Raw genomic sequence first — 23,048 nt, 5'->3', positions numbered from 1 at the left:
AAGCATGCAAATACAACCACATCAACTACGTTCCACGGTTATATCATGTGAACAAAGCTACCAGGTTCATGGTCGGTGGCTAGGTTTAAGTGGCTCTTGTAGTCATCCTTGGACTATATTGAAAAGAAGGACTAGGGGTGACATGATAGCAGTTTTCCAGTATTTGAGGGGCTGCCACAAAGAAGAGGTGGGGGGGGTCAACTTATTTTCTAAGCACCAGAAAGCTAGACAAAAAACAATGAATGGGAAACTAATCAGGGAGAGAAGCAACCTGGAATTAAGGAGAAACTTCCTAACAGTGAGGACATTTAACCAGTGGAACAGATTGCCTTCGGAAATTGTGGGTGCTTCATCACTGGAGGTTTTTAAGAAGAGACTGGACAGCCACTTGTCTGAAATGGTATAGGGCCGTGATGGCGAACCACAGGTGGCACGCGTAGCCATAACAGCGGGCACGCGAGCTCAGCTCCGGTGCGTATGCACACGCTGGCCAGCTGATTTTCGGGCCTTCTGGGCCCACCAGAAGTAGGGAAACAGGCTGTTTCCTGCCTCCGGAGGGCCTGGGGGGTGGTGGGGAAGGCCTGTTTTTCTCTCTCAGCTGGCTCCAGAGCCTCTCTAGGAGTCTCTGGAGGCTGGGGACAGCAAAAAATGTCACTTCCTGCCAACTGGAAGTTGGGAAACGGGCAGTTTCTGGCCTCCGGAAGGCCTCCGGACGGGGTGGGGAAGGCTGTTTTTGCCCTCTCCAGACTCACAGAGGCGCTCTGGAGCCAGGTGAGAGAAAAACGGGCCTACCAGGCCATCGCGTGCCGGGAGCGGGGGAGAGAGGGGGAAGGCGCGCATAGAATTATGGGTGTGGGCACGCGCGCGTAACCCCCCCGCTGCCCCTCCTCCTGGCATGCGATGGCAAAAAGGTTAGGGTCTCCAGTTTGAGCAGGCGGTTGGACGAAGACCTCCATGGTCCCTTCCAGCTCTATTCTGATTGATTACTTCTTATACAAAACCATTATTCTGAAATAGCGGCTCAGTTTAATTAAAGTGAAACTTTAATTTATGGTACTTGCTCCCACCGCAAAGCTCTGGTCTATTTAACATACCTAGCTAATTCCCTTGAATATGTGCCCAATTAATACGTTCTCTGCAACCAGAGGTTCCATAAAAGCAGCCTTGAGCAAGGTCTGTCAAAAGCAATTTTTCCTAGCCCTCTTCCATAAATGCCACGGCTGCAGCTCCAGATGTCCCAGTCAGTATGGCCTCTTGTTGGGAATTCCGAGACTTGTCATTCCAACACACATGGAAAACACCATATATGGAGAAACCTGGATTACAGATAGAAATTCTTCTAGCAATAGCAATAGCAATAGCCCTTAGAATTACATACCACCCTGTAATGCTTTATAGCATTCTCCGGGTGGTTTACAATGTAGAAGCATTATTTGCATATGGCCCTCAACAAGGTGGGTCCTCATTTTGCAGCCCTTGGAAGGATGGAAGGCTGAGTCAACCTCGAGACCTGTCAGGATCGAACTCCAGGCTGTGGGCAGAGTTAACCTGCAATACCGCATTCCAACTACTGGCGCCACCAGGGCTCCTAATGTTACTTAAATCATGGGTGTCAAACTCAACGGTGTCACAGCGGTGTCACCTGATGTATCGGGACTTTTCCTCCATTTTGCTAAACCAGATGTGGGCATGGCCAGTGCATGATGCATCCGGCCCGTGGGCCCGGGAGTTTGACAGCCCTGACTGAAATGAAAAGTAGGGAACTTATACGGTGCTCCAGTTATTGCCTAATCAATTCTCACTGGTATCTACTATTGACCAGGCTGGATGGGGCAGCCGAGAGACATAATATAACAGTGCTTCAGGGTCCATGGATTATCCATTCCTGTTTAGACTTCTCCTTTTCCTCAGCAGTTCATGACATATCTTCATGAGATATAAACATGTTCCCTAGAGGTAAAAAATACATGTCTAACTAGCCAAACTAGAAAAGCTGTAGCCTCCTCATGTCATATTCTGCTGTTCAATTTGGACAACCAGATGCAACTGTCTTTTTGCAATGGCAGTATTGAGGTCCCATAGGAACTCCATTAGTAATCCCTTCAGCAGGTTCTCCATTGGTACAAATTGTAAGACCTGCTGTGGGGACTTTGAGTCGAGCAGGGTTCTCATAAGTTCATTTAGCTGTTGCAGGTACTGGAAAACTGAGTCTGGAAGACCTTGATATCCAACACAGAGCAAGACGGCATTGGTTCTCAGAGGCTGAGATGATGTGGGGCAAGCGAAGGAAATACGCTGGAAACAGCTCTGCAATATGAAGACTAAACCAGCCATAAAGCGGGTGAAGCAAGAAAGAATAGGCAAAGCCAACGCATCTCCTTTTTCAAGCTGAGGAAATGCACCCAAGAGGCATTCTAGGAAATGCAGTTGATATTTTGGTTCTCCGTCGTGCAGTAAAGTACAGCTAAAAGCCAAGAGAGGGGCTGACTCCACGTTTTTAATTTCCAAGCCAGACCGACTTTCATCATCGTAAAACAGCGGGAAACCTAAAACCAAGCACTTTCTTTGGCTTGCGCTATCTTTATCTGGAGCAGGTTCACGATGTTCCATAAGTTCTGATAATTCAGATAGCACCGATGAGGCGGTAAGAACACAGCAAAATTGGCATTCTGCATACGTCGTCCGGATAAGGTCACCGTGAATAGTTTGGCCAACCAAAGATTTTTCAATGGCCTCGTTGAGGCTCTTCAATACCTCACCGCCACAGAAGGGAGAAAATTTAACTCTGGGCAATTGCTGGCCTTCTAAGATATACCATAAATGACAGTCGAGGTTGCCAGGTGCTCCTTCTAAAACACAGCCCTTCCCAACATTACTGAGAACGTGTTCATCAATCCACTGGTTAAGGCATCCTTTTACCACCTTATCTTCCCAGGAGAGGGATTCCAGAAGTTTCCTCTCATTGTAGGTGCAGAAATATCTGTTCCTCTGTCCAAACCATTTGGAGTTCATGCTGTAGCCAGCGTAAGGCTTCTTCACCAGCCAGTTGTTTCGGGTCAGGGGTTTCAATTGGAACCTCTGCAGGAAATATTTGACGCAGCAGTCCCGCAAAGCGTTTAACCTGGCCTGCTCCGCCTCGTCCATATGGTCAAAGAGCTGGAGGTTCTCTGAAATGGTCTCGGTTTGCTGCCTGTGAAAGAATAAACAGCATTCTTCATGGACCTTGAGGAATGACTCTGGAATCAAGTGCTGGGGAAACAGGGCTTTGGCCACCAGTTCTGACCCAAAGTTCTGCAGCATCTTAGATAAAACAGAGTGAATGGCCTCCCGGCCCAAATAGCGCAGGCAAACCACGTAGGCCTCAGAATTCCCTGCTTTACTTGTCGCGGGTTTAAAAACGTGAACCTCCTCGAAGGAACAGTTGAGGAGAAACAGCAAATTCACCGAACTATGTTCAAACAAGGTGAACATCTTCAGGACAAAAGAGCCCCCAGGACTCAACGTCATGAGAGCAGTGACCGTTTCACAGTAGTGCAACGGGGAAACCAGCGTCTCTTGCTCGCCTGGGTTGCCTTGACAATCGAAACTCCCATCGGAGGTGACCAAATGAACGGTGGCCATGTTGCTTATGAAATGCTGCAGTCCTGTGAGGTGATTCAGGCTCATGACATCTCCGGTGTTCTCCGGACCAAAATACCACCAGGGCAAAGTATTGGCAATAAGTCGGTCATCCATAATCATCATGAGGGTATCATTCGCTTCGTGATACGGATTCAAGGTGTTGGCCACCCAGTTCCAATCGCAAGGGATGCGGTGAGACTTCAGATAGTGGTTGAGGCTGGCGATAAAAGCGCCGGGGGCCTCGCATAGATGAACCGAGTTGAGTTCGCCGTTCTGAAGAGCATCGCTCGGGAGAAGAGGAAAACTGCAAACGATCTCGTGGAATTTGCACCACGCCTGAGTGCACAATTCAGCATTGACCGATTTCTTGACATGGGCAATAACTTTCCCGGCTTTGTTGGTGAAGGAAGTGTGCTGGTGCCACTCATCCAGTTGCTTATCGCTGAGTTTGTTCTTGACTTCGTTCAAGGAATCCTTGAGCGCCTCAAGAGAACCGAACGCTTTGTGAGGGGAGGTGAAAACCTGGTTGGGATCAGGCAGCTGCCATTCATTGTTGGCTGGTTTGCTGTACGAAAAGGTCTTCTGGAACAGTTTTTCAATTTCAGCAAGGATATCTGGGCCAAACTGGTCAAAGTTTATAGCCTGCTCATCAGACATGGCCTTTTGTTTGTTCATTTTCAGATCCAGGAATATCTACAAAGAAAAGGGAGAGTCTAAAAAGCAAAGAAATGAAGTAATGATTTAAGAACTCAATAAAACACTTCCTTAACTTTTCATTTGGCGTAGAAAGAAAAAGAGATTTCCCTTATGCTGAGCATTTCATCTTGCAAGAAAAAATGAAACAAATGTGAAAACAACAACTTAAAAACTCTGCCAGTTATCAGGCAGAGGAGGTGTTATTGCTATTCAAAACACCTTTTTCCAATCTGTGTATTGAGGTTAAGAAATCCCGATATTTTAAGTACTGTGATTCAAGAACAGCAAAGAATGCTGGGGGATGTAGTTGTAGTACACAGAGTATATACTTAAATGGGAAGGCTGACTCTGAATGAAAAGTATGTTAAGCACCAGAAAAGACTGAAACCCTCTAATGAGAATTTAGCATTTATTCTCAATGTAAAGAAAACTTATGAGATCTCTATTTTTCTTTTCCAAAAATGGAATAAAAAATGGAGGATAAAAGGAAATCATATCAACATTGCAGAAAGTTATTGCAATTTTTATTTATTATTTAATTACCACCTTTATTATTTTGATAAATAACTCAAGACGATGAACATATATAATACTTCTTCCTCCTCCTATATTCTCCACAACAACCCTGTGAGGTGGATTGGACCAAGAGAGAGTGACTGGCCCAAAATCAGCGAGCTGGCTATCATGCCTACGGTAGGACTAGAATTCATAGTCTCCTGATTTTTAAATAATACATTTTATAGAATAGAATAGAATAGAATAGAATTTTTTATTGGCCAAGTGTGATTGGACATACAAGGAATTTGTCTTTGGTGCATATGCTCTCAGTGTACATAAAAGAAAACATACGTTTATCAAAAATTATAAGATACAACACTTAATGATAGTCATAGGGTACAAATAAGCACAATAAGTAAAACATTAAAACAATCTCCATGGTGGACAATTACTCTAAAAGTATTTTGAAGTTACCTCATGATTTAAAAGCATTTAAATTTGTTCACTGAAATAATGGGATTCCCAAGTGATTAAATTTATTGGATTTTGCAAATGCCACATTGGGATAAAAACTAACTAACCAGCCAATGTCCATTTCTTCAAGAGATTCCAACTTCAAAGAATTTAAAACAAAAATGTTGCCAGCTGGGATGACATGGAAATATGAAATATTTTTGAGCAAAGGTAGTTTACCAATACGAAATTAAATATGCTAAATGACAAAAAAAAAAAAAAACCCCAACAAAGGTCAGTTTTAAAAGACACAGAGTACTGCTCTTAACTCATTGTTTAGGAAACCTTTCCAGCATTTTTACACATGACAAAAAAGGTACCAAATCTCATCCTTTCAGCTATTTAAAATAATATTGTATTTGAAATCAATGGGAAATTCATTTAGGAAAGTGATGCTCTATAATTGGTATATATCTCTATATATTCTGTTATAACTACCCTGTTTCCCCCAAAATAAGACATCCCCTGATAATAAGCCCAATCGGGCTTTTGAGTGCATGGCCAAGCGCTTATTTCAGGGTTAAAAAAAAAATAAGATAGGTTCTTATTTTCGGGAAAACACGGTATTCTAATGTATCTCGAAATGACATTCAGAAATCATTTACAGCGCACTAATTTAAAACTTCTGTAGCTCCCATTATGCCTCACATTTAAAATAGCAAGGCTTATACCTCACATTTAAAATAGCTTTCCATTTACTTCTAGAATAATTTCAAAACAAGGATGCAAATATGAAAGAAACTGGAAAGCCATTTTGGTCTAGTGGTGAAGGCATCAAGGTATAAACCAGGAGACTGAATTCTAATTCTGCTTTAGACATGAAAACTGGCTGGGTGACTTTAGGCCAGTTACTTTCTCTCAGCCCAATTCACCTCACAGGATTGTTTTTGTGTGAAAAATAGGATGAAGGAGTATTAGATATGTTCACCACCTTAGATTATTAATAAAAATAAGAAAGGCAAAATAAAAATAAAAATAAAACCAAACCTTACCAGGTCATAGATACCACTGAACTCAATGAACTTTATATGCAGACATCGAGTAGACACTATGGCTGTAAAATGCTATGTGCATCTAATTAAAAATAAGCTTTCAGAAAGTACAATGATTTACTCACAGATACATGAATTTTGGTTTACTGCAAAAGAAGAAGTTTTTTTCTTTAAGTACCTACCTGTTAGAAGGAATGCATTGATTACTCTTCGGAACCTGGCTGCAAATGCTGTAGGTAGGTCCAAGTTCTACCTATTATGGAGAAAAATTCCACAATTTCTGCAAGAAATAATCAAGACAGTTTTTATTTTTATAATGTATTTTCAATGTATGACACTAACTTTGCTGTAGTGGACTTTTTTTTACCACTGTTTTATTGATTGGCGGCACCAAACCTACCCTCTCTGATCTCAAAAAGATAAGCAGGGTGACACCTGGTTTAATACGATGAGATACTAACAGGAAATATCAAGTCTATAAACTAAATTGGGAAGTTTAAATAAAAATCAGAAGGCAGATCAATTTATCTTGTTGCCCACGAAATCACAACATGAAGTTGTCCACAGTGACGAGAAGTTCAGCTCAATTCAAAGAAACTTACTTTTACTGATTCCTTTCAATTGAAGGTTCTTAAGGCAGCTAACCCAAATTGTATCATACTACAAAAGCCATCAAAAAAGCTATATTTTATAATAAAAAGCACTCTACAGAGTGTGCTAACTACGGATGACTGCAAGGGATATAAATCCTTCCTTTCTACACCATTCAAGTCAGAACTGAAGAAGCTTCTTAGATGAGAAGCGAAACATCTTCAAGGAAAAAAACCAAAAAAGTACAGTTTCTTGCTTCTTGAAAAAAGCACTTTTGGAACAACCATGACCTGGATGACTGAGAATCCTCAGAGACTTGAAAAAAAAAAATTGACAGAGGCACAGCAAATTCAGAAAATATATCAGTGTCATTGCAAAGAGCAGAATATGGGAAGAAAAAGAAACATGCAATGCACAGTCCTCAAGTCACAAGACCAAAATCAGCCAACATGGAAGAGATAAGAAAGAAGGCGCAAGAGACATTTCAACAAATATCAAAATTATTATAATTAAGAATGATCCTATCATGATTAAGAAGGTGGCTGCCACATTGATGCAGGAGAACAGCATGACACCCACTTCCTAATTTCAGACAAAAACAGCACATGAAGCAGAAAAATAACTAACGATTGTTTGATTAAGAGATTTTTGTCTTTTAGATTTTACCCTCAGGCATACCAACAAAGGGGGAAAAATTAAGCATATTCTGGTTGTGGATTATGGGAACTATACCAGCATGGGGAATTTATCTATGGCCTAGAAAATATGACAAGATCAAATAGCTTCAGGCTCTCCTGATAGATGCTCTAATCCAGGGGTAGTCAACCTTGGCGACTTTAAGACTTGTGGACTTCAACTCCCAGAATTCTCCAGCCAGCATGGCTGGCTGGGGAATTCTGGGAGTTGAAGTCCAACAAGTCTTAAAGATGTCAAGATTGGACAACCCTGCTCTAATGCTTTGGGATCTCACAGCATCTGATCAGATCTCAGCAGCCTGTTGATGAAGAGAGAGCATCTCCTAAAGGATGTTTAAAGTTTAAAAAATATATACGAAACATCCTACAAATATGAGCCACCCTTTTCGACATGTCTTAACCCACCACCCGTTAACCGAATCCTTCTTCAGCTTTTCTAAACCTGCCAACTTTCAAAACTCCTCAACTTCGTCTCCCACCGTTCCCCGTCAACAGACTCCCTCTCCTAGGGGAGAAAATAAAATTTAAAAAAAAACCACCTTATTTTACAACTTCACCTTTTTTTAAAAAAAAACCCAATTCCTAGACTGAAACATCGTCCAACTGCTACGCAGGCGCACTTCCGCCCTGTTCAGTTCCCGAAGTTCTTCAGAGGGTTTTGAGCGCAGGCGCGCCTCAAGGGGTGGCTGTCGCTGCGCGTGCGTCATCCGCAGCCTGGTGTTGGGGCGTGAAAACAAAACTCTAGGTTTTTAAACAACGCACATGCGCAGAAGGACGATCTCCGCGAGAGTCCCTTCCGCCCCCTCTCCCCGCGTCCCCCGCCGCTTCTAATTGGACGAGAGACTTTGCGAGGCGGGAGGGCGCGCGTTATGAGCTGGCAGTTGATGGAGCGGATGTGACGCAGCCGGAAGCGGCTTTCCAAGAAGCTGTTGGAAGAGAGAGAGAGAGAGATGACCCTGACGGGGAAGAGAGAGTGTGGGTCTTGGTGAGTACGTGGGTCTGTCGTCTTTTACGGGGTTGTGGAGCTGGGGAACCCGGGACCGTGTCTGAGGCCTGCTTGAGCGGCGATGCTCCCTTCGATGGAAGCTGGGGCGGTCACATTCTCTTGAGTGTGGACTACACTGCAGGGTTGTTGTGAAAAAAATCGGAGGAGGGTGTAGGACAGAGGTCTTCAAACCTGGCAGCTTTAAGACTTGTGGACTTCAACTCCCAGAATTCTCCAACCAGCATAGCAGGCTGGAGAATTCTGGGAGTTGAAGTCCACAAGTCTTAAAACTGCCAAGTTTTAAGAGCTCTGGTGTAAGAGTTTCCTCTTAAGCTCCTTTTGGGCAAAAAGTGGGGGGAAGGTAAATGAAAGCAATAATTGTTGGAAGAAAAATCCGGTCTGCTTCCAAGCCGGGGGGGGGGGGGGAAGACACTGGAAGTAAAACGGGGGCTGATTGGAAAGATCAATTATAATTGAAAAATTATAATTAAGAATTATATTATCATAGTAAGCCCCCGTTTATTAATGAGCAGAACCAACAACAGCATGCAGTTTTTGGGACAGCTGACCAATTGGCATGGATTTTTATACAGGTTCTGAGATGTTGCAGGGGGTTGTGCAATGTGAGCCAGCCTGGTGGTGGGTTAATCCTAACCTAAAGGATCATGTTATGAAAGAGTGCAGAGAAGAGCAACAAAGATGATTAGGGGAACGAGGCTAAAACATGAAGAACGGTTGCAAGAACTGGGTATGTAGTTTAATGAAAAGAAGGACTAGGGGAGACATGATAGCATGTTCCAATATCTCAGGGGTTGCCACAAAGAAGAGGGAGTCAAGCTATTCTCCAAAGCACCTGAGGGCAGGACAAGAAGCAATGGATGGAAACTGATCAAGGAGAGAAGCAACTTAGAACTAAGGAAAAATTAATCAGTGGAACAACTTGCCGCCAGAAGTTGTGAATGGTCCAACACTGGAAGTTTTTAAAAAGAGATTGATATAACCATTTGTTTGAAGTGGTGCAGGGTTTCCTGCCTAAGCAGGGGGTTGGACTAGAAGACCTCCAAGGTCCCTTCCAACTTTGTTATTCTATTCTATTCTATCTATATTAATATTAATATAGATAATAAAGATAATCTTTATTATCTTTTCCATGTTGGCTGATTTTGGTCTTGTGACTTCAGAACTGTGCCATTCATGTCCTGTTCTTAGAATTTGGGTGGAGGGGGATGTAAATTCTTAATCCCATCAACTGGAGTTGAAGGTGTTTTGTTTGTGAATAGGTTGGCCCAGATTTCTTAATGGGCACAAAATACCAATCTCTTAAAAGACTTCAGGCATGTGCTGGAGGCTGTTGGGTCTGCTTTCTGCCTTCCTTAAGATTTTTTTTTCCTTTGGGGAAATATAATATTCTGCCTCTTTTAACATTCCCCAAAATATTTCATTCTCTTGGTGGGGGGTGAGCTTCCTACATAACCAATGCTGGTTTTACAATATTGTGAGATCCACACTGATTTACCGTGAACTGGGTTGTGTGCGACACCAAGAAATGGAGTAAAATCGTATAAAAACTGTATAAAATTATAGCAAAGGTGAGGAGCTACAGGGAATCCTCAACTTATGACTACAATGGAGCCCAAAATTTCTGTAGTTAAGTGAGACATCTGTTAAGTCAGTTTTGCTTCATTTTATGACTTCTTTGCCACAGTTGTTAAGCAAATCATTGCCGCGGATAAATTACTAACCCAGTTGTTAAGTGAATCTGGTTTCCCCATTGACTGCTTGTCAGAAGGTCGAAAAAAGGGATCACGTGATCTTGGGACACAGCAATGGTCATAAGTATGAATCAGGTGCCAAGCATTTGAGTTTTGATCACGTTATGGGGATGCTGCAAAGATCATAACTGAAAAACAGTCATAAGTCACATTTTCCAGTGCCGTTACTTTGAATGGTCACTAAACAAACTATTGTGAGTTGAGGACTACCTGTATGGCCCCTTTATGGTTTGTGAACTTCAACTCCCAGAATCCCAGCATGGCTGGCTCAGGAATTTTGGGAGTTGAAATCCACAAGTCGTAAAGGGGGCCATAGTTCCCCATCCCTGGTTTACAGCGAAGTGAAAGAAAAAGAAGATTTTATTGAAAGTCTGTTAACTTTAGTCAAAACTAATAATAGCCATTTGTAGTCAAGTATGTTGCAGTGTTGTCATGGAGACCCAAGGTATAGTTTCACCATCAACCATGGAAGTTTTCCTGGAAGATTATAGGCTGCTCATTTTCTCAGTTTAATTTACCTCACAGGATTTTTATTGGGAAAAATGGGAGTTGTGTATCCTCCTTTGACCTCTTGGAAGAAAGGTGAAATATAAATCTAATAAAACAGTATATACGGAGTTTCTTAAAACTAAACAATACAAGTGCCCATTATCAAGTTTGGCTTTATAATGTACTTTTTTGTTGTTGAAAGGGTATCCCTTTAAATCAGTTGCAGAATTGAAATTTGTGGCGTTACTAAGGCTAATAAATCTCAAATGCAACATTTAATAATCCAATTGAGGCTTGAGTTGTGTGCGTGCAGCCATTTTTAAGATGGTAAGGGCACCAGCACACTTATAATTTTCTTTAGTACAAAATGGTAATCTGGATACACTTGATACTGGAGATGTTTGAGTGAAATAACATCTTTTGTTTCTATCAATGGTAAAGAGGATCTTTAAAAAGTAATATCTTTAAAGCTAGCAATCTTCTACAAGAGAATCTAAATGCATGACATGGTCATTTCATGGAACTAGCAAAAAACTATAGAATTGTTGAACGGATAATGTCCCAGCCAATATAGATCACTCTCTTCATGGTTTTGTTTGGAATTGGTGACTAATCAATGGATTCTGCAGGAAACCTTATTTGATCTGGGAAAGGTGATTTGTAACACATGTTGGTTCACACATTCCATCTTTAGTATTAAATCAAGATGTAGCTTTTTAAAATAATTGCTTTCAGGTGTGATGTGCCAAATCACCTTTTCTAATTTAAATTTGGGTTGCTGGATAGTACTAATAGCATCTGCCAAATGCGCATTGGAAGCAGAGAAAGGAAGGAATTTGTATAGAATGAAGTGAAAGCAAAGTCTCTTAGAAATTGAGCTCAGCTCCTGGTTACCATTTTCTGGGTAACAGTATAGAAATTGCTTCTTTTTCCCCACTTGCATTATGCTTTTAGGACTGTGAAATCTAGTCTTCACAAGGTTTTGCTTGTGATACTGTATCCATTCCAACTCTGTTTAGCCTTTTCAAGACCTTCCCATTGTCTTGATACTATAAAATCGCCATTCCCACCCCACTCCAGTGGAAGGATACTGTAAAATGTCCATTCCCTCCCCACTCCAGGGGAAGGTTACTGCAAAATCCGCATTTCCTCACGATCAGCTGGGACTCAGGAGGCAGAGAATAGATGGGGGCGGAGCCAGTCAGAAGTGGTATTTACTGGTTCTCCGAACTACTCAAAATTTCCGTGACCGGTTCTCCAGAACCGGTCAGAACCTGCTGAATATCACCTCTGATGCAGTCTCATGATATCACATTTTACAACTGTATTGCTCAGTTACCACAATCCCCGTTTCAACTGCCATTGTAACCTGAGGACTACCTGCATTTGCATTTGTGGAGATATTTTTCAGGATAATTTCCTAAGGTGATAAATATGCTGTTTTCTCTGAAAGGGAATTTAACTCATCTCTTAACTATATGGTAGTATTGCATTACAAAGTAATAGATAATCAAAATTGTAGAAAATAATGTTTTTGAAAGATCCAACTATATTTGTAATATCAAGGAATATATCTGCGGGTTTTTTTTAGACAATCAGATGAGGCTAGGAAGCTGCTTAGGCACTCTTGTTGGAGTGCTCGGAATGCCTCAAGGATTAATTAAACAAGATCTTGAGAAGTTTATTGATTAAAGGTTTTTTTTAAAATTATATCCATTAGTGCCCTCTTCAGGAGCTCTTTTCCTTTGAAACTGTTGTTGAAGCACTTTTTCTTTTCAACTACATATTAAATTATCCTGGGCCCATTTGTCCATAAAAGTTATCTGTAGCAGTGTGCTGAAGTTGTGGGGAACATATTCTTTTAAAATCCACATGTCCTTGAGATGCTTTTAAATTGTGTCTATTTGCCACCCTCAAAACTCTGTTTTTCAGAACAGCATTTCTGTGCCTTTTACTTGAACTGAGAAATTTGAAAACACGAGAAGTCTGGCTGAAAACAGAATGGAAAAACACTATCTAATTCAATACCCCCATTCCTTATGTTTTCATTTTTATGCATTTTGAATACCTTTAAAAGCATTTTGTATGAAAGGTCGGAAGCCTTTTTGCCTTTCTCCCAGATTGCCTTTTATAATGAAGTAAAATGGACTGCTATGTTTTCAGTGTATTTTTCCTTGGATACAGGTGTTCATATACAGCACTGAAGTGGTTGAAAGGTTGCTGATGAGAAACAAAACAACCTCTACGATCCATGAAATAAACTCTAAGAGAAAAGCTACAAAGCCAATAGCTTTTTTAAAAAACTTGCATAATCATTCTGTATATCAGAGGCTAGCAAGCTGCGTCTCTGGAGCCGCATGTGGCTCTTTCACCCCTCTGCTGTGGCTCCCTATCACTCAAAATATGCATCACACCCGCCAGCATGTGGTTTATTGAGCTTTTCAACCCTTGGTAGGCCAATCATAGATAAATCCAAGAAAAGAAAAATTTCAGAAGAAAACAGAACGTTTAATTCAACTACACATGCTAGTTTTGTGGCCGCTCAAGAAATAGTCAGGCACGGGAAGGGTTTTGTGGCTCCTGGTGTTTTCTTTTCTGTGGGAAACGGGTCCAAATGGCTCTTTCAGTGTTTAAGGTTGCAGACCCCTGCTATATACCATTAAAGATAACCTTTTCCCCTTTACTATAACGTGTATATACAGTATAATATAATTATACATATACTGCATATACTACTAACTATTAATTTTTGACTGAGATATATATTGATACTAAGCATGTTTCCTTTGTCTTTGGAAATGCAGCCTTGAATAGTAATTATAACCAACAATGAGAAGAAAAGTGACAGGAAGACTTAGACTTAGTCCTAACGAAGAAGCTCAGCTGTTGAAAGAAGAACATGAAAGAAGAAGAAAATTAAGGCTGCAACAGGTGTGTTTGCATTGGCCGGAGTCATTTGTTTTTGAGCAATTTAAAAAACGGATATTATATTCAGCTTTTAAATGAGCATATGGCGACAGGGCATTCTAAGGAGTGGGGCAAGGTCTAAACTTCCCTAAGAGCTGCAGAGGCGTTTGGGAATAACCCTATATGTTTTGCAGTGATCTTTAACCTCTTCCTGGCTCGACTTTTAGGAAGATGGTTGGGATTTTCTGTTCACTGTTTCCATGCCAGCTAAGTTGATAAAATGTACTAGATCATAATCAGCCAGTCCAAACTTCCAGCTCTGAGAAAGGAATAATGTATTTTTTGGAATATAAGACGCACCTTTCCCCCCCCAAAGGGGTGAAAATTTAGGTGCGTCTTATACACCGAATGTAGCCCCGCCCACCCATTGGCCCCCACCCTTTGGCCTCTGCCTCGCAGCAGTTACCTCCTTGCAAGCAAACAGCAAGAAAAAACAGCTCCTTTCAGCTTCAGCACGGCCTAATTAGCACAAGTTGATTGGATCGGCCTCCCGATTCTCAGCTGATTTGCTCTCAGCTGTTTTGCACAGGGCTCTGCTGCTTGCTGCAAAGAGGTACATTGCTGGAGCAGATTTTTTTTTTCCTTGTGCTAATCAAGCTATGCTGAAAACAAAAATGAAATTAAAGCAGGCTGTTTGCTGTAACGAGGCAAAATTGCTCAGAGGCAGAGGGAGATTTCTTTTTCTTCTTTTCCTCACCAAAAAAAGGTAGGTGCGTCTTATACTCCGAAAAATACGGTATATGACACTGATTTCTTTATTGCTAAGATTCCTGCACAGGCTTAAATTGGCAAATCCAATTGAGACATGAAGATAGGATTAGAAAGCAGGGAATTGCTTTTCACCAAAATAAAGGGATGACATAACTCAGTTATTTATTTAATTTATATACTGCCTGACTCAATCCCTTTGTGGTTCATAAGTTAAAAAAAAATTAAAACAGTGAAAAAGAAATACTTCAGTACCTCAATACTCGACTGCTTCAAAACTCATCGAATTTGGTCCTCGATGCATTTTGATGTGAAAATTGTGTCCTGGTACTCATTGTTTGGTACTTGACACATTGCAGTAGGAAGTGGGGGACAGCCATGGAGAATGGACAGGAAGTTGACCATTTCGGAAAGGAAGCGGGAGATGGCTGCAGAAGGCAGACAGGAAGTCAGCCGTGCTGGGAAAATAGTTGACATAGAAAAAGGGCCAGACAGGAAGTCCTTCCCGGCCGAAACAAAGGGTCATGTGGTAAATCATGTGGTACTCGTTTTTAATACTTGTCACGCCTTTCATAACCAATTAACGAGTACCGAAGTAGCATTCAGGTCAAGAATGAGGAGTAAAAAAGTGTTAAAAACCAGACAGGCATGAAAAAAGAGACCTTACCTTCAAGACGTTTCAAAACACCTTCATGGTGCATGCAGGTGCTGCTACAGATATAACATGGGTCCTAGTTAATGTTGGTGTTTAATCAAATGAGGCCAACATATTCCAACCCTGCTTAGATTGCATCAGCCAGATATACTATGGTAAATAGGTGTTCCATCATGTACGCAGACTGTTTACAGTCAATTGAAGTAAAATAACAACTGGAAATCGGGATATAGCAGCTGGGTTGTATGGTAAAACCTTCTATGGCAGTGGTCACCAACTGATGGTCCATGGACCATTGGTGGTCTGCAAGAAAATGTTGGTGGTCTGCAGAAAGATTATTTGCATTTTTTATATTGCACTAAATCAGGGGTCCTCAAACTACGGCCCCTGGGACGGATACATGCAATGAACGTTTGTGTTGCTGCAGAGAGTCTCCCTCTTCGGGGTCTTTGTGCGGGTTGGAGGGGGCCAGAAATTCTGACTTGGGGTCTGTTTTGGCCTCCTGGTGCGGGGCTTTGGGCGAAGGCTGGAGGGAAGTGCAGCTGGTGGCGAAGAGCCGGAGGGCCTTGTTCCAGTGGGACTGCATCATGGCCTAGAATGGCTGACCATCAGCCCACTGAGCCTCCAGGCGCTGCTACCTGGAGTTGCACTCCTGCAGGTCTTCCCTCTGCTTGGAAAGCCTATGCTAGTAGTCCTCAGTGAGGTGCTTCTGCTGAGCCTCCTTCTCCGTCAGATCCAATTTGAACTGAGTCAGCTGTTTTGCCAACTCTTTCTCATGATGGCTGCTTAGCTCCAACAACTGCTTCCTGTTGGGGCCCTAAGGAGCCCAGGTGGGCAGGCGAGGAGTGAGGGGGAGGGGAGGGGAGGGGTGAGTGGAGGCTGGTGTGAGTGACATTGAGTTGGCCACACCCACCCAGTCACATGACCACCTAGCCATGCCCACCCAGCTGATCATTGGGCAAATCATATTAGTGGTCCGTGGGATTTAAAATTATGAAGTTAGTGGTCCCTGAGGTCCGAAAGGTTGGTGAGCCCTGTTCTATGGAATTGTTGACTATCAATGTTTTTTTTCCTCCAGGTCAGGGAACAGGAGCGGAATATTGCTTTGCAGATAAGACAAGATGTTAAGCAGCGAAGAGATGAGCACCTGAAGCAGTTGGCTGAAGAATTGGAAGCAGAATGGCAGAAAACCCAGGATGAGAAGATTAAAGCTCTGGAAAATCTCTACCTGTCAAGTTTAAGAGCTGTAGGAGAAGGGCATAAAGAAGCAAAGGAAAATGTAGGTAAATGATCTTGGGTCATTGAATGCTTTTGCAGAGAAAGAAAACATACTAGCCACTTTTAAAAAGCAGTTCTTTCAATTATTTTTCTTATTTAAATTAATGCAGTGCCTAACATGGTACCCCTGTCTGCTTGTTTGTCATTTCAAAGGAGCCTGATTTGGAGGCGCTGGCAAAGCAAGCAGAAGAAAGGAAAGAAGCAGCCAAAAAGAGGTATAAAGAAGCCCTGAAAAAACAGAAAAGCCAGAAGGAGAAATCGCTGAGAGAACAAACCAGGTAATAATAAAAGTTTTTTCCTTGTGAAGTATTTAAGTTTGAATTTGGCATTAATGTGAGCGTCCAACTGAGCGTGTTAATTTTGCCCTTCCCTCTTCTTGCAAAACTTGCACAACCTGAAAATTCTGAACTGGGCTATTAGGAAAAATTGCCAGAATTGGGGACTACCTCCACAGTTTTTTAAAAAATTTCATTTATTTAATTATTGACTGACTGATTGGCTGACTTGGATTTGTATGCAGCTCCAATATACATAAATTTTGAGTGATTTATAAAACCTACAACAAAATAGCAAAGAAATAAACAAGTAAATAAATTGTAACTTTTAGAGCCAATTGCTTAACACATTGTAAGCCACCCTGAGTCTCCGGAGAAGGACGGCATATAAATTAAAGCAAAAAAAAAAAAAAGGGTGTATCCGGAAACATACTATAATCAAGGCGTAATGATTTTTCAGAATGCAAACAGGGAGGAGTGTAATCCTTAACGAAACTATGTCAACATAGAAGAGAAGCATACTGTGCTTCAATATTCAGTCTTGAGCCCAGTACTCTTCAATATCTTCATAGCAATAGCAATAGCAATAGCAATAGCAATAGCACTTAGACTTATAAAGTGCTTCACAGTGCTTTACAGCCTTCTCTAAGCAGTTTACAGAATCAACATATTGTCTCCAGCAATCTGGGTCCTCATTTTACCGACCTCGGAAGGATGGAAGGCAGAGTCAACCTTGAGCCTGGTGAGATCCGAACTGCTAAATTTCAGGCCACTGGCAGTCAGCAGAACTAACCTGCAGTACTGCACTCTAACCACTGCGTCACCATGGCTCTAAATCTCATAAATGATTTAGATGAAGGGGATAGAACTCATCAATTGCAGATGACACCAAGCTGGAGGGAATTGCTAAGACTTCGGAAGATAGACTCAAGACTCAGAAGGATCTTGGCAGATTTCAGCTTTGGGCCCTATCCAACAAGGGATAGCATCAAGATCACGAGAAAGCGATAGTACTGCTTTATGAGGTCACCCTTGGAATACTGAGTACAATTCTAGTCACCACAATATTAAAAAAAATGCTGAGACCCTAACAAGTGTGCAGAGAAAACAACAAAGATGATAAGGGGTCTGGAGGCTAAATCGTAACGGTTGAGGGAGGGAGGGATGTTGACTCTATCGAAGAGAAGGATTAAGGGGGAACATGATAACTGCTTTCCAGTACTTGAGCACCTGTCACAGAGAAGAGAGGATTGACTTAGTCTCCAAAGTACCAGAGGGCAAGACAAGAAGTAAATGGTGGCAGCTTGTTAAAGAGAGATCCAGCCTAGAAGTAACGAGAAATTTTTATGACGGAACAATTGATCAGTGGAATTGCTCGCCTCCCAGAGTTGTAGTTTTCAAAAATAGACTGGACAACAATTTGACTGGGATGGTATATAACAGTGATGGCTAACCTTTTTGCCATCGCGTGCCAAAAGCGCGGGGGCTCGAGTGCGCGCGTGCCAACGCCCATAATTCAATGTGCCCTGCCCCCCATGCATGCACGCGTGAACCCCCCACGCTCCCTCTGCTTTCGGCACAGTGATGCGATGGCACAGTGGGCCCGGTAGGCCTGTTTTTTGCCCTCCCCAGGCTCCAGAGGCTTTCTAGGGGCCTGGGGAGGGCTAAAACAGTCTTCCCCACCCCTCCCGGAGGCCAGAAACGGCCCATTTCCCAATTTCTGGTGGGCCCAAAAGGCCCGAAAATCAGCTGGCTGGCGTACGCATGCACACTGGAGCTGAGCTAGGGCAATGCTCACGTGCCCACAGTGGCACACGTGCCATAGGTTCGCCAACATGGGTATATAAGGTCTGCCTTAAGTGGGGGATTGGACTAGAACAGGGATCAGTCTGTGGACCAGTACCGGAATCGGGCCACATAGGTGAATGAAGCACCATCCATGCGCATACGGGATCCAAGCAGTGCTCAAAACCACACCCATGGAAAACCCGCCCTCCATGGAACTGGTGCCTGGTGCCCAAAAGGTTAGGGGCTGCTGGACTAGAAGACCTTTGAGTTCTCTTCCAGCCCTGTGGTTCTATGTTCTACATTGAGTCTCCAACCCCTGGGCTATGGACCGGTACTGATCCGTGACTGTTAGGAATCAGGCCGCACAGCTGGAGGTGAGCAGCCAATTGAGTGAAATTGCACATTTGCGCTGTCTAGGTTGTGTGCTCCTCTCCCCCCCCCCACACCGCCTCAGCCAATCTGTGGAAAAATTGACTTATATAAAACTGGCCCTTGGTGCCAAAAAGGTTTGGAGATCCCTGTTCTATGTAATCCTGGTAGAGATACTGTTCCAAAAAAGGAGGCTCTGAATGAGAAGATTTCTAGATCACTTCACATGGCACTGCCTCAAGGAAAGACCCTGAAAAAAAATTACTGTCTTACTGGACAGGCAGAAACCACTAAGAATTGGTGGCTCCAAAGATATCTGGTCTCTATTTAAGTAGGGAAACCTACTTAGAACTGATACCCAAAAAGTAACTAGTAATGAGCACAGCTCTGAATGCATGATAATGGTAATTATCTAATGGTAATTATCACAACTTGAGCTGCTACGTTCTGAAGTGGATCACTTCCAGGTGGTCTTCAAGGGTAGCCCCACGTAGACTGGATTGCAGTAGTCAAAATGAAAGGTGCCTAAGCTTTGAGTGACCGTAAGTAGGGCTTCTTGGTCCAGGTAAGACTGTAAGTCAGGAGTGTCAAACTCAATTTCATTGAGGGCCGCATCAGGGTTGTGTTTGACCTTGGGGGGCCGGGGTGGGCGTGGCCAGCTCGACGTCACTCCTGTCAGGGGCGCCTGTTGTGGCCCGAGCGCTCTGCCAGCGAAAACAGGCTCCCAAGCTCAGTTTTCAGCTGCGATGGCCTCCTGCAAGCCTCTGCCAGTGAAAAGGGAGTTTGGGAGGGCCGCCCATGGCCCTTGAGAGCTCCGTTTTCACTGGCAGGCACCGCGAGCCAGTCCTTCGTTGTTTTCAGGGTGGCCCCACGGGCCAGATCTAAGCACCCTGCGGGTCGGATCCAGCTCCTAGGCCTTGAGTTTGACATCTCTGCTGTAAGTGATGCCCAGTATCTAATTGTCTGAAAGCCTCCAAACCACGCTTGTTATCTGCACCTCAAGTAGGAGCTGCAAACCAAGATTAACCAGTTCTAGCATGACCCAGTCCAGAAGCAAAGACAGCCCAAAAAAATTTTTTTTCTACATTTGTGGCGTTTGTAGTTTCAAAGTCTTGGAAGAGAGCAGAGGTTTGGTTAACCTGTTCTGTTTCTTGCTACTTTTTCTTATTGTCTAAACAAGGCGAGCAAATGCGCGAAAGCATGCATTTGAGGTGGAAAGAGAAAGAGCGACCAGAGTTGCAAGCCTGCCGCCTCCTCCCCCCCACCCTTTCGAAGTGAGTATTCTTTCCAAATAGTTTACAAACTGCTGGAATTCTAACACTTTGAAATGCAATCTTGTGATAATGGCTAATGTAAGAATTTATAATAGGCCTAAGCATAAGACTAATACCAGTTGGTTGATTGTCAGGGTTTGTTGGGTGATCTTCTAATTGAGATAAAGCCAAAGTTGTTAAAATCATTTTTGTCCATTCGGATTAATTAGTAGTTATTGTTAGTTGCGAAGTCGAGTCCAACCCATTGCAATCCCATGGACAATGTTCCTCCAGGCCTTCCTGTCCTCTACCATCCTCTGGAGTCCATTTAAGTTCACGCCAACTGCTTCAGTGACTCCATCCAGCCACCTCATTCTCTATTGTCCCTTTCTTCTTTTGCCCTCAATCTTTCCCAGCAATTAGTACATAACATTAAATATATATTATGCCACATTTTTAGAATACTTATGTATACATATACTGTACTAGGAAAGTGCCATAAGGTATATTTGAAGCATGTATAATTTAATCTGAATGTACAAAAATGGTTTTAACTATATAATGCAAAAACAGAAAAAACATGCATCCAACAGTAACAAAAAAGATTGTGTACAAAAAAGAGAAAAAAATGACCCAAATATCAAATAAGTCTTAACATTAAACAATACAAGAAAAATCCATCCTGGCTGGCTGCTGGAAAGAAAATTCATATATCTTAACATTGTAAAGTATTTTGGAAAAATTTTACCTTTAGCTTCATGAGATGCAGTGGCTCAGTGGGTAAGATGCTGAGCTTGTCGATCGAAAGGTTGGCAGTTCAGCAGTTTGAATCCCTAGTGCCGCGTAAGGGGGTGAGCTCCCATTACTTGACCCAGCTTCTGCCAACCTAGCAATTCGAAAGCACATAAAAAATGCAAGTAGAAAAATAGGGACCACCTTTGGTGGGAAGGTGACATCGTTCCGTGCGCCTTTGGCGTTTAGTCATGCCGGCCACATGACCACAGAGACGTCTTCGGACAGTGCTGGCTCTTCGGCTTTGAAATGGAGATGAGCACCACCCCTTAGAGTCGGGAACGACTAGCACATATGTGCAAGGGGAACCTTTACCTTTACTATAAAATATATTTTATGGTACATACACACACATAAAATTGTACAGACTCATAATATTAAAAGAATTGGCACAGCCTCCTTTGTATTCAGCAGTCCTAATCAGAGATAATTAGTTGTTCTTAAATGCATTGAAATTGATCGAACAAGTTAATTATCACAACTTCCTTAATTTCAGGGAAGTTTAAGCATGACTAATTTAGATCAAAGCGAGAGCTTTTGGATTTTTTTTTATTTTTTTTTTTGTACACAGTGTTCTTCCTGCTTCAGAATATTATATATTGCAGTTAATCTCCTTTTCTGATAAACGTTTAGAACATTTTGATGTTGTTTAATATTAAAAAGTATGAGCTATAAGATGAAAGATGCATAAGTAAATTTAATCGCAGCTGGAAATTCTCTAGCCTAGTTGCTATTTGTCATCCTTCACTGAAGTGGGAATGGTGGTGAGGATCTTAATGGCTACTGCTATAAGGACCCCTGAGCTTATATTTGAGCACCGCATATTTATTATTTATTGCGCCATCTAATTACGTTTGGTTTTCAGTCCATAAAAAGTATGACATTATTGTCATGCATCAATTTGCAGCATATTACAGACTGGAATCTACTGAAAATGTAGGGTTCTTCCTAGGGATGCTATCTTCCTAAAACTGTTTTATTATTATCATGAATATGTATTTGCAATTTGCACTATTTTGGGGGGGGTATTTTATTTTTGTTGATAGCTTGTGATATTTTATCCCTGGCAAGATTTGGCATCTTATGTACAAGAGATAGTCATGTAATGTTTGTTTTGCGATCGTAACCTCAGAAAAATTCACCCTTGTAAAAACAACACAATATTTCAACTTTTCAGAATATTGACCTGAAGGATGTACCTGCAGTGAAAATTAGTGATGTTGATCATTTTTCGATTAGTCGACACCATATCTTTGACCCACATGTGGACAGAGAAATGAGCACAGAACAGGTGATTTTCAGGTTGCATGTGGTTTATTCTGTATGTATTTTCTCTGTAAATTGAACACATATTTATACCTTGCTTTTCAGCCACCAGGATTCGCCAGGATAGAACATACCAATAAAGTGTGTCTGTTTTCAGGTTTATAGTTTGGAGCAGGGAAGATAAACAATGAAAATTACTGTATTTTTCGCTCCATAAGACGCTCCTGACAATAAGACCAGAGCTGAGGTGGTGCAGTGGTTAGAGTTCAGTACTGCAGGCTACTTCAGCTGACTGCTAGTTGCAGTTCAGCAGTTCAAATCTCACTAGCTCAAGGTTGACTCAGCCTTCCATTCTTCTGAGGTGGATAAAATGAGGACCCAGATTGTTGGGGGCAATAGGCTGACTCTAAACCGCTTAGAGGGCTGTAAAAGCACTATGAAGCAGTATATAAGTCTAAGTGCTATTGCTATAAGAAGCACCTAGGTTTAAGAGGAGGAAACAAAAAAAAAAAAAAATCTGCCTCTACCTCCCAGCGTCCCTCCGGTTTTCATCTGGCTAGTGTCCTTGCAGCAAACAGCCTGCCTCCTCTGTGTCTGCTGCCTCTGCCAGGGAATGCTGGAGCCTTCGCCTCCAAGCAGCTGATCAGCAGTTGGATCAGCTTTCCAGAGTATCATCGATCAGCTGTTCCAGGCGGCGGGTATTGCTGCCACCATTCAGCGCTGCTGCCTGTCGCCCATATTCACTCCATAAGACGCACAGACATTTCCACCCACTTTTGGGAGGGGAAAAAAGTGCGTCTTATGGAGTGAAAAATACAGCAATTGTTGTAAGTTGGCAATTCATA

The 23,048-nt window shown here is 42.3% G+C and overlaps 2 protein-coding genes across 2 annotated transcripts in view; one reads left to right on the top strand and one right to left on the bottom strand.

The window, feature by feature from the left end:
* Positions 1-1,039: 1,039 nt before the first annotated feature.
* CMTR2 (cap methyltransferase 2) lies at positions 1,040-6,573 on the bottom strand. Its single transcript, XM_070944006.1, has 2 exons — positions 6,503-6,573; positions 1,040-4,314 (listed from the first exon to the last, which is right to left on the bottom strand). The coding sequence occupies exon 2, from the start codon at positions 4,294-4,296 to the stop codon at positions 2,005-2,007; it is 2,292 nt and encodes a 763-aa protein (XP_070800107.1). The 5' UTR covers positions 4,297-4,314; positions 6,503-6,573; the 3' UTR covers positions 1,040-2,004.
* Positions 6,574-8,516: 1,943 nt separating this feature from the next.
* Positions 8,517-23,048, top strand: part of CEP295 (centrosomal protein 295) — a 56,955-nt gene continuing 42,423 nt past the window's right edge. The window contains exons 1-6 of the mRNA XM_070942907.1: positions 8,517-8,591; positions 13,657-13,783; positions 16,261-16,461; positions 16,614-16,738; positions 20,073-20,166; positions 22,115-22,228. Of these exons, the coding sequence (XP_070799008.1) occupies positions 13,682-13,783; positions 16,261-16,461; positions 16,614-16,738; positions 20,073-20,166; positions 22,115-22,228 (636 nt within the window). The 5' untranslated portion in view covers positions 8,517-8,591; positions 13,657-13,681. The remainder of the gene's footprint in view (positions 8,592-13,656; positions 13,784-16,260; positions 16,462-16,613; positions 16,739-20,072; positions 20,167-22,114; positions 22,229-23,048) is intronic.

This window comes from Pituophis catenifer, unplaced genomic scaffold (genome assembly GCF_029215685.1).
Source record: "Pituophis catenifer annectens isolate HBS135680 unplaced genomic scaffold, rPitCat1.0.hap2 SCAF_4, whole genome shotgun sequence".
NCBI classification, from domain to species: domain Eukaryota; kingdom Metazoa; phylum Chordata; class Lepidosauria; order Squamata; family Colubridae; genus Pituophis; species Pituophis catenifer.
The sequence above is the reverse complement of the archived record's forward strand: the minus strand, read 5'-3'. Positions and strand labels throughout refer to the sequence as shown.